This window comes from Solanum tuberosum, unplaced genomic scaffold (genome assembly GCF_000226075.1).
Source record: "Solanum tuberosum cultivar DM 1-3 516 R44 unplaced genomic scaffold, SolTub_3.0 scf00060, whole genome shotgun sequence".
Taxonomy (NCBI): Eukaryota; Viridiplantae; Streptophyta; class Magnoliopsida; order Solanales; family Solanaceae; genus Solanum; species Solanum tuberosum.
In genome coordinates this window covers 1,018,020-1,029,522 of record NW_006238985.1, presented here as the reverse complement: position 1 = coordinate 1,029,522, position 11,503 = coordinate 1,018,020, and the positions used below count along the sequence as shown (strand labels likewise).

The 11,503-nt window shown below is 34.1% G+C and overlaps 2 protein-coding genes and 1 non-coding gene across 3 annotated transcripts; 1 reads left to right on the top strand and 2 right to left on the bottom strand.

The window, feature by feature from the left end:
• The first annotated feature begins 574 nt into the window (after positions 1-574).
• On the top strand, positions 575-4,766 carry LOC102594306 (exonuclease DPD1, chloroplastic/mitochondrial). The gene is made up of 4 exons (XM_006344658.2): positions 575-905; positions 1,837-2,475; positions 4,006-4,211; positions 4,296-4,766. The coding sequence occupies exons 2-4, from the start codon at positions 1,898-1,900 to the stop codon at positions 4,511-4,513; spliced, it is 1,002 nt and encodes a 333-aa protein (XP_006344720.1). The 5' UTR covers positions 575-905; positions 1,837-1,897; the 3' UTR covers positions 4,514-4,766.
• A 276-nt stretch (positions 4,767-5,042) lies between these two features.
• On the bottom strand, positions 5,043-5,116 carry TRNAT-AGU (transfer RNA threonine (anticodon AGU)). The gene has a single exon. It is a non-coding gene; the product is annotated as a tRNA-Thr (tRNA).
• A 916-nt stretch (positions 5,117-6,032) lies between these two features.
• On the bottom strand, positions 6,033-11,044 carry LOC102593977 (syntaxin-43-like). The gene is made up of 8 exons (XM_006344657.1): positions 10,617-11,044; positions 9,099-9,375; positions 7,952-8,041; positions 7,605-7,682; positions 6,995-7,072; positions 6,846-6,911; positions 6,681-6,761; positions 6,033-6,551 (listed from the first exon to the last, which is right to left on the bottom strand). The coding sequence occupies exons 1-8, from the start codon at positions 10,811-10,813 to the stop codon at positions 6,444-6,446; spliced, it is 975 nt and encodes a 324-aa protein (XP_006344719.1). The 5' UTR covers positions 10,814-11,044; the 3' UTR covers positions 6,033-6,443.
• Positions 11,045-11,503: the final 459 nt, after the last annotated feature.

Sequence of the window (11,503 nt, the reverse complement as noted above, 5' to 3'; positions counted from 1 at the left end):
AAAAAAGAAGAGTGAGATTCTTGTTAATTAAAGTTATGCACACTTGATATCATTTTATTAATTGATGTACTTTCTAATTTCATGAAATGATACCTTCTTTGTTTGGATGGTTGTAATGTAATGTTTCGTAATATATAGTATTGTGTTGTATTATATCGTACTGTATTATTTTAATGAATATAGTGTTTGGATAAATTGTATTGTTTTTTGTCATTATCAGAGGCGAAGCCAAAGTTAGGAGTTTAGGGTTCTAAATCAATTTTGTTTGGGGGTTCACGTGATAATAACATATATTTATTTGGATTTTCTAATATAAATATAAGATCTACGAAAAAGCTAGTGGATTTGTCCGAACTCATGAACTCCACCTAGCTCCGCCTTTACCTAACGATAGATTTAAACGATACAATAGAATTTAAATAATCATCAAAATAAATATTATATTTAAACTAACAATATAATACAATACAACGGACAACGACCATCCAAAGAAGTGTCAATTTACAATGGAGGTGTTGTTTCCTATGTCCAATTATCTTTTGGAACACTAGAATTGTGTAATTTTTACTCCAATATTGTTCAAACATCCTAAAAGTAAATTAGAGACCCTATCCTTTTAAAGAAATATCATAAAAAAGAAAAGAAAAATGGCAGTGGTCCGGAAGCCATGGATCGGAGCTTCATGATCCGCACTTTATGCTCTCCCTTATTTCTACTTCACTCCAACGACACGCTATTCTTTCTACACTTTCTTCACGACTTCTACCTTCATCCATTTCTCTTCTTTTTCTCTCTCTCTAATCTTTTACAATCAACCCCATTTCTCGTCTTCCATATATCAGTCAAAAAACAAGAAGCTCCTAAGTAAATGCTTGTGTTTTGTTCTTCGAATCACTACCAGGCAGGCATGTCTTTTTTCCTATTTTGGTTACTAGTAACATGCTAATTTCTTCTATTTGTATTGTTCGCTTTTCAATTTTTCGAAATGGGTCTCTTCTTGAATTGCCATTTTTGTGTAAAAGGACTAGTTTTTTTTTTTTTCTTCTTATTTGTTTCAATGGGTTCTTCTGTTTGTTGGGTCTATTTTACTTTTGTGAGATTGTTTAGAATGTGATGTGTTGGTCATTGAATGTTCAATAAAGTTAAAAACTTTTCAGGTTTGCTGTAATTGTTGTGTCTATTCTGAAATTTGAATGCTTTGGGTTGACATGAAGTTCTCTAAAGCTAAGAGCATTTTAAGCATTTTCATTTTTAGTAGTGATGGTTTTTGATAGAAGGGTGTCTCTTTTGAAATTTGAATGCTTTGGATTGGCTCAATTTAGGTTATGATTTTAGGAGAGTTATTTAAATACTTTCTTTTTTCTTTCCCTATTGGATTAACTAAACGTTGCTCAATTTTCTGGGTAGTTTAATTGGCAATGTGTTATCTTTTGTGTTGGCTATAGTGCATTAAACACATTCCAAAATGGTAATTAAGTTGTTCATCATGTCTTTACCAGGCCAACTTGCTTTTTTGAGTTATAGTATTAGGGTCTAACTCAAGTTTTTGCTTTTTAATAGTTGGAAGAAGATATTAGGATCTACTGCTGAGTGATGATATTAGTTTTTAAGGCTTGGAGAATGAAATTTGGTTATAATCGGAAACACTCTATCATTGTTGGCATTAAAAAAAATTGGAAAACAATTCAACTCAAATTCATCTCATTTATGACTAAGTGCTTGTAAACCGTGTATGAGATTACAGTGAATATGTTATTGTAGCAGTAGCTAATGTATAGAGAATACATTTCTTTTGAAACCCCTCTTTCTGAATATTTGGTTGCTTTTGATCTGCAGGTTAATATATCTTCTTACTTCATCAATTTGAGCTCTTCTTTAGAGTAATTATTGGATTTAGATGAGAAGAGCTGCAATGTGCTTCTCACTGTCACAGTTTCCTCGATGTAGAGTTCATACATTGACTAATTCATGGTGGCAAAGTTTCCATCATATAAATAGGATTGGTAAGGGAAGCATTAGCTCCAAGGTTCTTGCCACTGGTAAACAGGGGCTGGAAGGTAGATTTAATAGTACTGAGAATAGACGGACTCTAACTACAAAAAGTGAAGGGAAGAATAAGGCTGCCTTAAGTGAAAAAACAACTATCAGACCCGAAATATTGGATGAAACAACAAAATCTGAAGTAGACATATATAGTTCAGAAATAACTGAAATAGGAAGTACACAATATGTTGATATTCGACAAACAATTACTGAAAACAAAGACTTGGCCAAACTCATGACTTTTATCATTTTTGATATTGAGACCACTGGGTTTAGCAGAGATCGTGAAAGAATTATCGAGATTGCATTGCGGGATCTTCATGGGGGTGAAAACAGCACATTCCAGACATTAGTCAATCCTGGATGTATTGTTCCAAATTCACATATCCATGGAATTACCACCGGTATGGTCAACAGGCCTGATGTCCCCAGGTAATTATGATAAATATTGCTAGGTTGTTTCACATGCTTCTTCTCTCTCACTGTATCTTGTCTTTTCTTCACAGAATCCTATATGAGATTATCTACAACTTAGTTTGTCTAAATAACCAGAGAGTTATTGAAGGAATATTTTTGTCAATCTCATATTGGGTATTGTACTGATATCTGAATGCGATATGTATAAATATAACTAAATGGTAATTTGATGCTTTAATGGGTTTCTCTTATAAGCATACATCTTTACAAAATCTGTCCATTACATGTAATTGTTAGGGTTCATATGCTAATGTGTTTTGCCATTTACTTGACGGGTGGGCTTGTATGTCATAATGCATGTGTTTTACTCATTAATATATTTAATTTCCTGTGCTAAGACAAGACCACTATTTGAGAAGAGAATTATCAAGACATATTATGCATACCTTGATGAATTACCCTCTAGATGAAATTATGTGCTTTCATAGTTGCCCCGCTCTTAACCATGGATGTATATGTTGATAATAGTTATGACAACCTTATAAGCATACTGAACTTAGTGTTGTGAGAATAAACTTGCCTTAAATTACTAGGCTGAAAAAAGTATCTTGAACAATATTTGGTAAAATCACATCGTCAAAAATAAAACAAAACCTGGTTGTGCAACTTCAACCATAAATAGCTAATGCAGTGGAATTAATTTTCTTTAGGTCTTGTTTGGAAACCACTGTGTGATTACTAGGATTTATAATTGCACATCCAAGTAATTACACAATATGGTAAATACAATGATATGTTTGTTTGCCTTAACATAATTACAGTGTGAGTCTTAGTATCATGTTTGATTGCACAAGTGTAATTACATAGTTTGATATTAAACATTTTTCAGATGAACATGTAAATAAGTTTTAATGTGTTACAAATGTGTGTATATAAGAAAAATATTAGAAGTGCAAAAAAAAAAAAAGTGTAATCATCACCAATTTTTTGCGCTCTCAACAATTGAAGAGTGCAATTGCCTCCTCCCAGGTTACACCCAATTTCATGCTCACCAAATAATTATTTGTCCAAACTCCAGACAAATAAGCCAAACCATGTAGTTACACCTAATTACACCAAAATCCAATTACAAGGTGATCTTCCAAACAGGTCTGTAGAGGTGATACGACGTGGCAAATTCGAAGTCTCAAATTAAAGTTCTTGTCATAAATTATTATTCTCTCCTTTGAGATGTATGCGAAGAACAATCTTTTGACTAAATTATTGAAGAGCCAAGAAAGTCAAGCGGCATAACAGGACACAACTATTCACACACATGTTGAACGGTCTGTCTCGTGGTGGAAAATGTGTATTCTTTACCCTTTTGGTTTGGAATAAGTTTCGTCTTCTTATAATGCACGTATAAAATATCCATCTTTGGCATCAAATTTCTTAAGCATAGATTGTGATATTTTCTGATATAAGAAAATGTATCTTTTCATATGCTATATCTTATTCTTGAAATCGGTGTTATCTTGCTCTCACACTCTGCTTTGTATATATCAGGATGGGGGACCTCATTCCGATCTTGTTGAGATATGTTGGAAGCCGCCAGAAACCTGGTGGATATGTGGTGTTGGTTGCACATAATGCTCGTGGTTTTGATGTTCCTTTTCTAATTAAGGAATTCGGAAGATGCTCTTTTGATATTCCCTCAAATTGGTTGTTTGTTGATACTCTTCCTTTGGCGCGTGAAGTCATGAAGTCCGGAGGTCTTTCTACTTGTCTTTGTTTCAAAAGCTCCCATTGCGTTGGATGTGTTTATCTTGATATTTTTACTTTTGTTTTCCAATTAGGGTCAAAGCCAAAACTCAAATTGCAAGACCTTGGTCAACACTATGAGATCCCTTTAGTTGGTTCTGCACATAGAGCTATGGCGGATGTGCACATGTTAACAGCAGTTTTTCAACGTCTGACTTTCGACCTGAAGTTGACAATCCCTTCTCTTATCGAAGGGCATTCCTTTTGGCCATCAGAAGTAGGAAGGTCAAAGAAGAAGAAGAATTCTGGGTAAGCATACTTAGATTGTTCAAATAGTCAGGTCAGGTGTAACATTCTTTTTAGAGAAGTTATTACTGTAAGCAAGTTGTAGAGTTAGCTAATTCTTCCATTAAAATGGCTGGTCATAACATAATCAAGTGTCGTTTGTGAGCCTTGGTTGCCACTCTTGTATTTTAACTTCTCTTTCCTTGGTGTTTCATTTTGAAGCTGTCTTTCATATGACTAATTGAGATTGGCCTTGTGTATTAGTATTTTATTTTACCTTGTCTTTCAACTTAAGTGACCTTGTGATTGCTTATACTTCAAGGAACTCAAATAGACACTGGATAAGGCACTAAAATCACATCATTTTTTACTATCTTCTTTCCTTTATTTAAGATACCTTATGATTGATGTTCTTTATCGTCCTTCCCATTATTACTAGTTTTGGAGTTTCCGGCAGAGGTAAATAGTAAAAAAAATGCTACTAAAATTTATAAATTTGATACTTGGTCTGAACAACTAGACTGACAATTTACATCAGAAAACAGAAATGAAAAAAATGCTCTCGTTGAGAGTTGAACTCAAGACCTCCCGCTTACTAAACGGGTGCTCTAACCAACTGAGCTACGAGAGCTTATGATGTTAACAGTTGGTCATCCTTACTTTTAAATAATAAACAGCCCACCCTTCAGCGCCTTGCATCAATTTGACGTCTATGAATCGAGAAGCAAAAAATTAATCCAATATGTAGTGCATGAGATTTGAACTTAGAACGTTTAGTTGAAATTTGAACTCTTAAATCACTGAGTCAATATCTAGTCTTGCGTTCATATATTATTTGAACTTACAACATTTTTGATAATGGAGTTCGAATGAACACCCTCGCCTCTTCCTAGATCCGCCCTTAAACAAGACCACTATATATTTGGAGGGAGACAGCTAATGTGGATAATTTTTGACAAGTAAAATTCACAAATACTAAGAATTGATAATATGGGAGAATGAATTATAGGAAATCAAATTCCTTCTTTTGCTAGATTTGAGTTGTATAATTTATGAGGATAGTGTTGGACTCAAAATTTTCTTTAAAAGTAAAATTAAAATATAAAATAGTAAAATGTGAAAAAGCCAAGGACATCCCAATATATATACATATTAGGTATTAGCTATCTGCACATTATAAACTTGCAGTGAAGTGTAGTGTCAATGGTATTTTATTTAGTCAAAATTTGAATACATACACCAAAAAATAAAGGGCTTCATTTGCATCGACTAACGGAATAAGATAAACAGCTATACTGTAATCTATAGGAGCCGCAATGCATTGGATACCTGTCATTGGTGCTGTGGGGAGCTATACCAGTCAATTTAGATAGTTATCACTTATTGTTTCATAATATACACTATTATATCTTATTGTATTTATTTTTTTTAATAAATACAACATTTGGGATAGATTATGTCATTTTCTATCGTTACCTATAGTATTGGTAGAACTTCTATATATAAAAAAAAAAGGTAGGATAAATGATTAAATAATAAAGATAAAATAGCTAAAACATGAACATTGAAAGTGTAAAATCATCTGTAGCATCTCAATTGAAAATGAAGGGCCACAAATACAGAATAAGATGTATCCTCCTCAGGCATATAATGTGAAGTCAGCGAGACTACAAAATTCTCCAGGGTAAAGAATATGTATCGTGCTCTCTACCAAATAGCATCGGCGTATTACAGTCGATGCTCTATACAGGATCCCTGGAGATCTATCAACTTCCTCTGACTATAATACAAACTTTCCGCAGTCCTCACTAACAATACAGATACAATAAAATGTAGTAGCCGAAAAATGATATGGAACTAGCTCACTGGATTCTCGCACATGTGTTGGGCTTGCTTCACCGTGTAGCGTTGTGAGAAACAATACTATGCAAAGTTTGTAGATAATACTCTTTCAGGAATCAGAATATTATCTCCTTCAAAATTAAGAGGACTAGCATTATAAAGCACATGATAACTAGAACTGTTGCACACATGACCATTCCACCTCGTTTCTGACTTCGTTCAGCCTGCAATTCAATTAAGCCCAAACATAACATTAAATGAAATGACCGCCTTAATGAAGAAAACATTACAGATGACTGCAAAGATGGGAATTTCTGTGAATTAGAATGGCAATGGAGAAAGCTAAGTGAGACCTTCTTTAGTTGTTTAAGGCCGTCCTCAACTGTTGATGCAACATTTTGAATATTGTGGTCTATCCTATCCACGATAGTACCCTGTATTAGACATAAGTTCAGTACACCAATAACCCGTGCTGAAGCAGAACTTGGTGAATATGAAAAGGTGTTGTAAGTTCAAACCTGGTCTATCACCAGAACTGATAGATCTTTCATAATTTGGGCAAGGTCGTTCACTGATTCAACCACCTAACATATAAGCACATGGAGGCTAAGACGCAAAACAATGATATGCACATTTCAGAAAAACACAAGCAGCAAAGAAATATCACCTGCTGTATTTCTCTCTCTCTTTCGACAGTGAATGCCTCACTTTTCTTTAGCTTGGCCATCTGATGCTCATTAAATCCCTGGACAGACATTTGGTGCAGTCAAAATTTTCTTGTGAGATAAACTCTCCAAGGTATCTCACAAAACCACTCTTCAAAGGCAGGAAGGTATTTTAAGGACGTAAGACCAAACACCCCCCAACCACAGCCATAAAAGGCAACGAGGATTCCAAAATGAGAGAATCCAATCATACAAATGTCATAAAAGACTAAGATCTATAGCCAAAAGTAGCTGATGTTAAAACAACAACTAGTGTTCTTTCTTTACACCTTATGCGATCACCTGAGTTAGTACCTTCAGCTGGTATCCGAATTAATCAACTCATGTCTGTTCACTTGCAACAATAATATAAATGGTTGTGTAATTCTAATTCATATCTAACAATGTAGTGCATTTTAATGGTAATGCTCCATTTTACTTTTGCTGATCAATAGTAATGATATTACCAAAACAAAGTCACCTGACTATAACATACACATCTTTCCTGATTTCATTTGCAGGATCCCGAGTAGAAGTAAGAAATAAAATTTATATATAATAGAAATTGCATACCAAGTCATCCAAATCATCATCATCCCTTCTAGAATGGCTCCCATTTAAGTTCATTTCCAAGTCAACTCCATCTGGACCCTACATGAAAAGGCAACATTAGAGGAAACCTAATAAATATATATTTCAGGAATCCTCCCCAAAAAAACTATCCTTGAAAAGCAGGCAGCATGCTGATTATCATCCATAAAATTAATTGTATACATGAACAGTTGAAAATATACACTAGACAGCACAGCTACGCATACGGGTGCCATAATATAGGACTTTGATTCGTGCAATCTCAACGACTCCTGTTAATACCTCCGGCTAACAGATTGTGGCTCAAGCTATAAACTATTTGTACACACCTCTTTCTGCTGCTGAAGCCGCTTCAAATAAGTAGACTGTTTTCTGCGAAGCTCCATTGATAGGCTTTGAAGATCTGTAGCAAGAGAGCGCTGTCATAGGAATATCACATTGTAAGCACAAATGCAATATGCAATTGTTGTAATCAGATTTATAGCAGAATCAAACTGATATTGTAGTTCAAAAAACATTCGTTACTAATGAAATTGAATAGAGCATACGAAGACACTTTATTAGCCATGCCCTTATCAAAGTTCTAAAAAATAGAACACCTCATTTTTTTGTGAAGCTTCCATTTTACTCCCTCTTCCCAAATCAAATAGACCCAATTTGGCCATTGTTTAAGAGTATCACATTAGTATACATAATTATACTAAGTTTGGTAAAAAAGCATTTAATATATTAATGAAATGTAAAAGTGAGGAATTTGTTGAAAAGATGCCTCCATCAAGTTTTAAATGATATAAATAATGATAGTTCATATTTATTTGAATCTGTTTGATATTATTGACAATGTCTAATTCTCAAACTAGGTGGGATCAGAAATATGAATCTCTATCTGCTCTATTAGGGTGTTCAAATGATGCATTATGGAGTATAATTTATTTGATGAAAAAAAGATTCATGATATTATGACTATTTTTGGGTTTATCGTCAATTTACTGCAGCTTTTTTCCTTTATCATGACTACAACAACAATTATGCCCCAATCTTAAGCAAGTTGGCATTGGCAATATGAATCCTGATTGTCCATGCCACAACATTAAATATGACCATCTGTTTAAGTTGCGAGGAAGATAAATTTCCCATATAAGGGAAGAGATAGAACTCTTTGGGACTGACAAAAAAAAAAGGAACATTAGTTTTACTCGGGCAGAGGGTGTAAAAGTTAAAAGTCTTGAAGACAACTTATGGATTCCAGCTTGACAATGAAAAGAAAGTCATACAAATTTGTACTTACCGTATGTTATAAAGGAACCGATTAATAAGAAAATAGCTGGATGTACAGAATCTCCAGATCCTCCAACCTCATATTTTGGTGGGATGGAGGAAAGAAAATAAAGGAAAACTAGTGGAACAAATGCATTCAGGCTATAAGTTAAAATCAAAATTAGAAAGCACAATGGAATTATAGTCGTGAAGGCTCACCTGTACATTTTTCCTAACATTTGAATCCTCGGAAGGCCCAGCTGCAGAAAGTCTTTGTAATTTTTTTTCCGATCTTTTGAGAAGATCAGTTATTTCATGGGTAAGAGCCTCAATACGATGCTGATCTTCCTTACCATCTCCAAATGATGGCATTAAAGCCTTAGCATGAGCTTTGGCTAGTTCAGACATCTTTGTCCGGACCCGTTGCACATTAGCCGTGATTTCATCTGATAAGTCCACCCAAGCTGGCGGTAGACCTACTGTAACTGTACCATTACTGCAACAGGGGAACAACATGTAATCCAGAGCAGGGGAAACCATAAAGGACATCCATATGATCTAGGAAATATAAACTTGATAAAAAGAAATCTAGGAAGTATGTAAAGAAAACACGATACTGAGATCTAAGAAGGCTGCCAAATTGAAAACGATGCCCAAGAGATTTAAATGAAAAGAATTTCTTTTTCAGAAGTATAATATGACAACTGACATGGTTCTCAATAGTTATGTTTTACATAGTGACTGGATATCCTTCTTCAAATCTTTGCAGTTGTTACAGGTATAATAAGCACCAGAATTTCTCAATGTTTCTCTTCTTCTTTTTTTCCAAAAAGCCTGCAGTACGCTTTAGTCGAAGATAGACTTTTAAATGCACGGAAAATGGGAGAACACCAATTTAAGGATTCAACCACCATAGTAACATAGGAAGATCAGCAAACTGGACTTCACTCTTTTAGATTCACATTTGAACTCTAATCGGCGGGCTAAGGGAAATTGCAGGTGATGCCCACAACTTCCTCAATAATGACATACCAGAACCAGGTTCCGTTTCCATGCCAAATGTGCAGAAATTTTCATAGAATTAACAAATCGGATGATCCCCCAACAAATGAATGAACTAAATATAAGCAACCACACAAATCACTTGTGTGATAATAAGACACCATTTTATATGACATGTTACCGTTCTAAAGAAAACATTTTATTGGTCAAATTAGAAGCTCTGATATGGTTTTGCTAGGATAATAAGATATAAAGAATTAAACTTGCTAAATTAGACAGTCATGTTTTCCCTGTTGCAAATTGCAGCACATTCAGCAGATCAAGTTAATTATCAGAATTTCACCCGAGTAAATTCCACCGATTATCCTCCTTTCACGAATATCGACTAAGCAAACTTCATTTGAATATATATGAAATTGCATCATTACACTCATCACTTCAATAAACTCTCATAGGAACAAGAATTTGAAACATGATTAAACAATAAAAATTACACAATTCGTAACAAAAAAGTAAGCAACTTGGACTTAGTAATTTCAATCAACTATTATCTAATAGTCGAGCTTCCTGTCGGTTATCATAACAAAAGGAATTGGACAAATAAGTTCTCAATGCCATCCGTCAAAGTTACTTCCAGATTCTGAGCTAGCATAATATGTCCCTAAACTTATAACTAAATATTCAGGAACAAATTCAGAAACAATAATTGAAAATGCAAGGACCTATATAACAAACCTGGAGGTTCCGGGGTCTTCCGTACTGAGAGGAGCATAAGATCGATTAGGATTAAGCAAAGACGTCGTTGCCAATTCGATCACCGGCCCACTACCATGTCCGGATGACGTGGACGGTGAAGAGCCCGCCGGGATCCGAACACTTCTCAACGCATCTCTATACTTTCTAAACACAAGCGTTCTATTTCTGCTCGCCATTAACGTTTTCTATACAGAAATCCAATAAAATGGAGGAGTAAATTGCGCCCAACGTCCTACAGATAAGTAATTCCACTTGTGCTTAGATCTGAGATCTCTTGATCGGAGATCGGCGAAATGGATTCTCCGGTAATGATGGAGTTGTGTAGGAATTAGAAAACGAGTTCCAATCTTTCAAGCTAAGTTTGAGAAAGATGAACCGAACCGGAAGGGCACTTTTGGTAAAGTGTGGGTCCATGCCTTTATGTAGTTTACATGAAATTTGTAAGTATATTATAAATAAAATAAAATAATAAGAATAGAGAAGAAACAAACATCAACCACAATATTATATAGTATAGCCAATATAATTTCACAATCGACTTTGAAAAAATATTTGACAATAATTTCATGGTATGATTTAATATGCATTCGATTATTGATATGAATCAATATTAATTAGATGTTATCAATGTATATATTTATAAATAACACTACATACAAAAGTTCGAACTCAATATATATTATTTTATTTGTTTTAACATTGTAATTTTATTATTAATTATTTTCATAATATTTTAAAACGTATTTTTTTTTTAAATAGAGCAACTTTCACATATATCAAACATAAAAATCATATTTGTATGTTATATCTATAGTTTGCATAATTACGCTCCATAACAAACTTTATGTTTGCTATGACTATTTATA

Coding starts and splice junctions, on each gene's coding strand:
- LOC102593977 (XM_006344657.1), bottom strand. CDS start 10,813: ATGGCGAGCAGAAATAGAACGCTTGTGTTTAGAAAGTATAGAGATGCG. Junction 7,073..7,604: donor ATGATGATTTGGATGACTTG/GTATGCAATTTC, acceptor ATGTCTGTCCAG/GGATTTAATGAGCATCAGAT. Junction 6,552..6,680: donor GCCTTAAACAACTAAAGAAG/GTCTCACTTAGC, acceptor ATTGAATTGCAG/GCTGAACGAAGTCAGAAACG.
- LOC102594306 (XM_006344658.2), top strand. CDS start 1,898: ATGAGAAGAGCTGCAATGTGCTTCTCACTGTCACAGTTTCCTCGATGT. Junction 2,476..4,005: donor AACAGGCCTGATGTCCCCAG/GTAATTATGATA, acceptor TGTATATATCAG/GATGGGGGACCTCATTCCGA. Junction 4,212..4,295: donor TGAAGTCATGAAGTCCGGAG/GTCTTTCTACTT, acceptor TTTTCCAATTAG/GGTCAAAGCCAAAACTCAAA.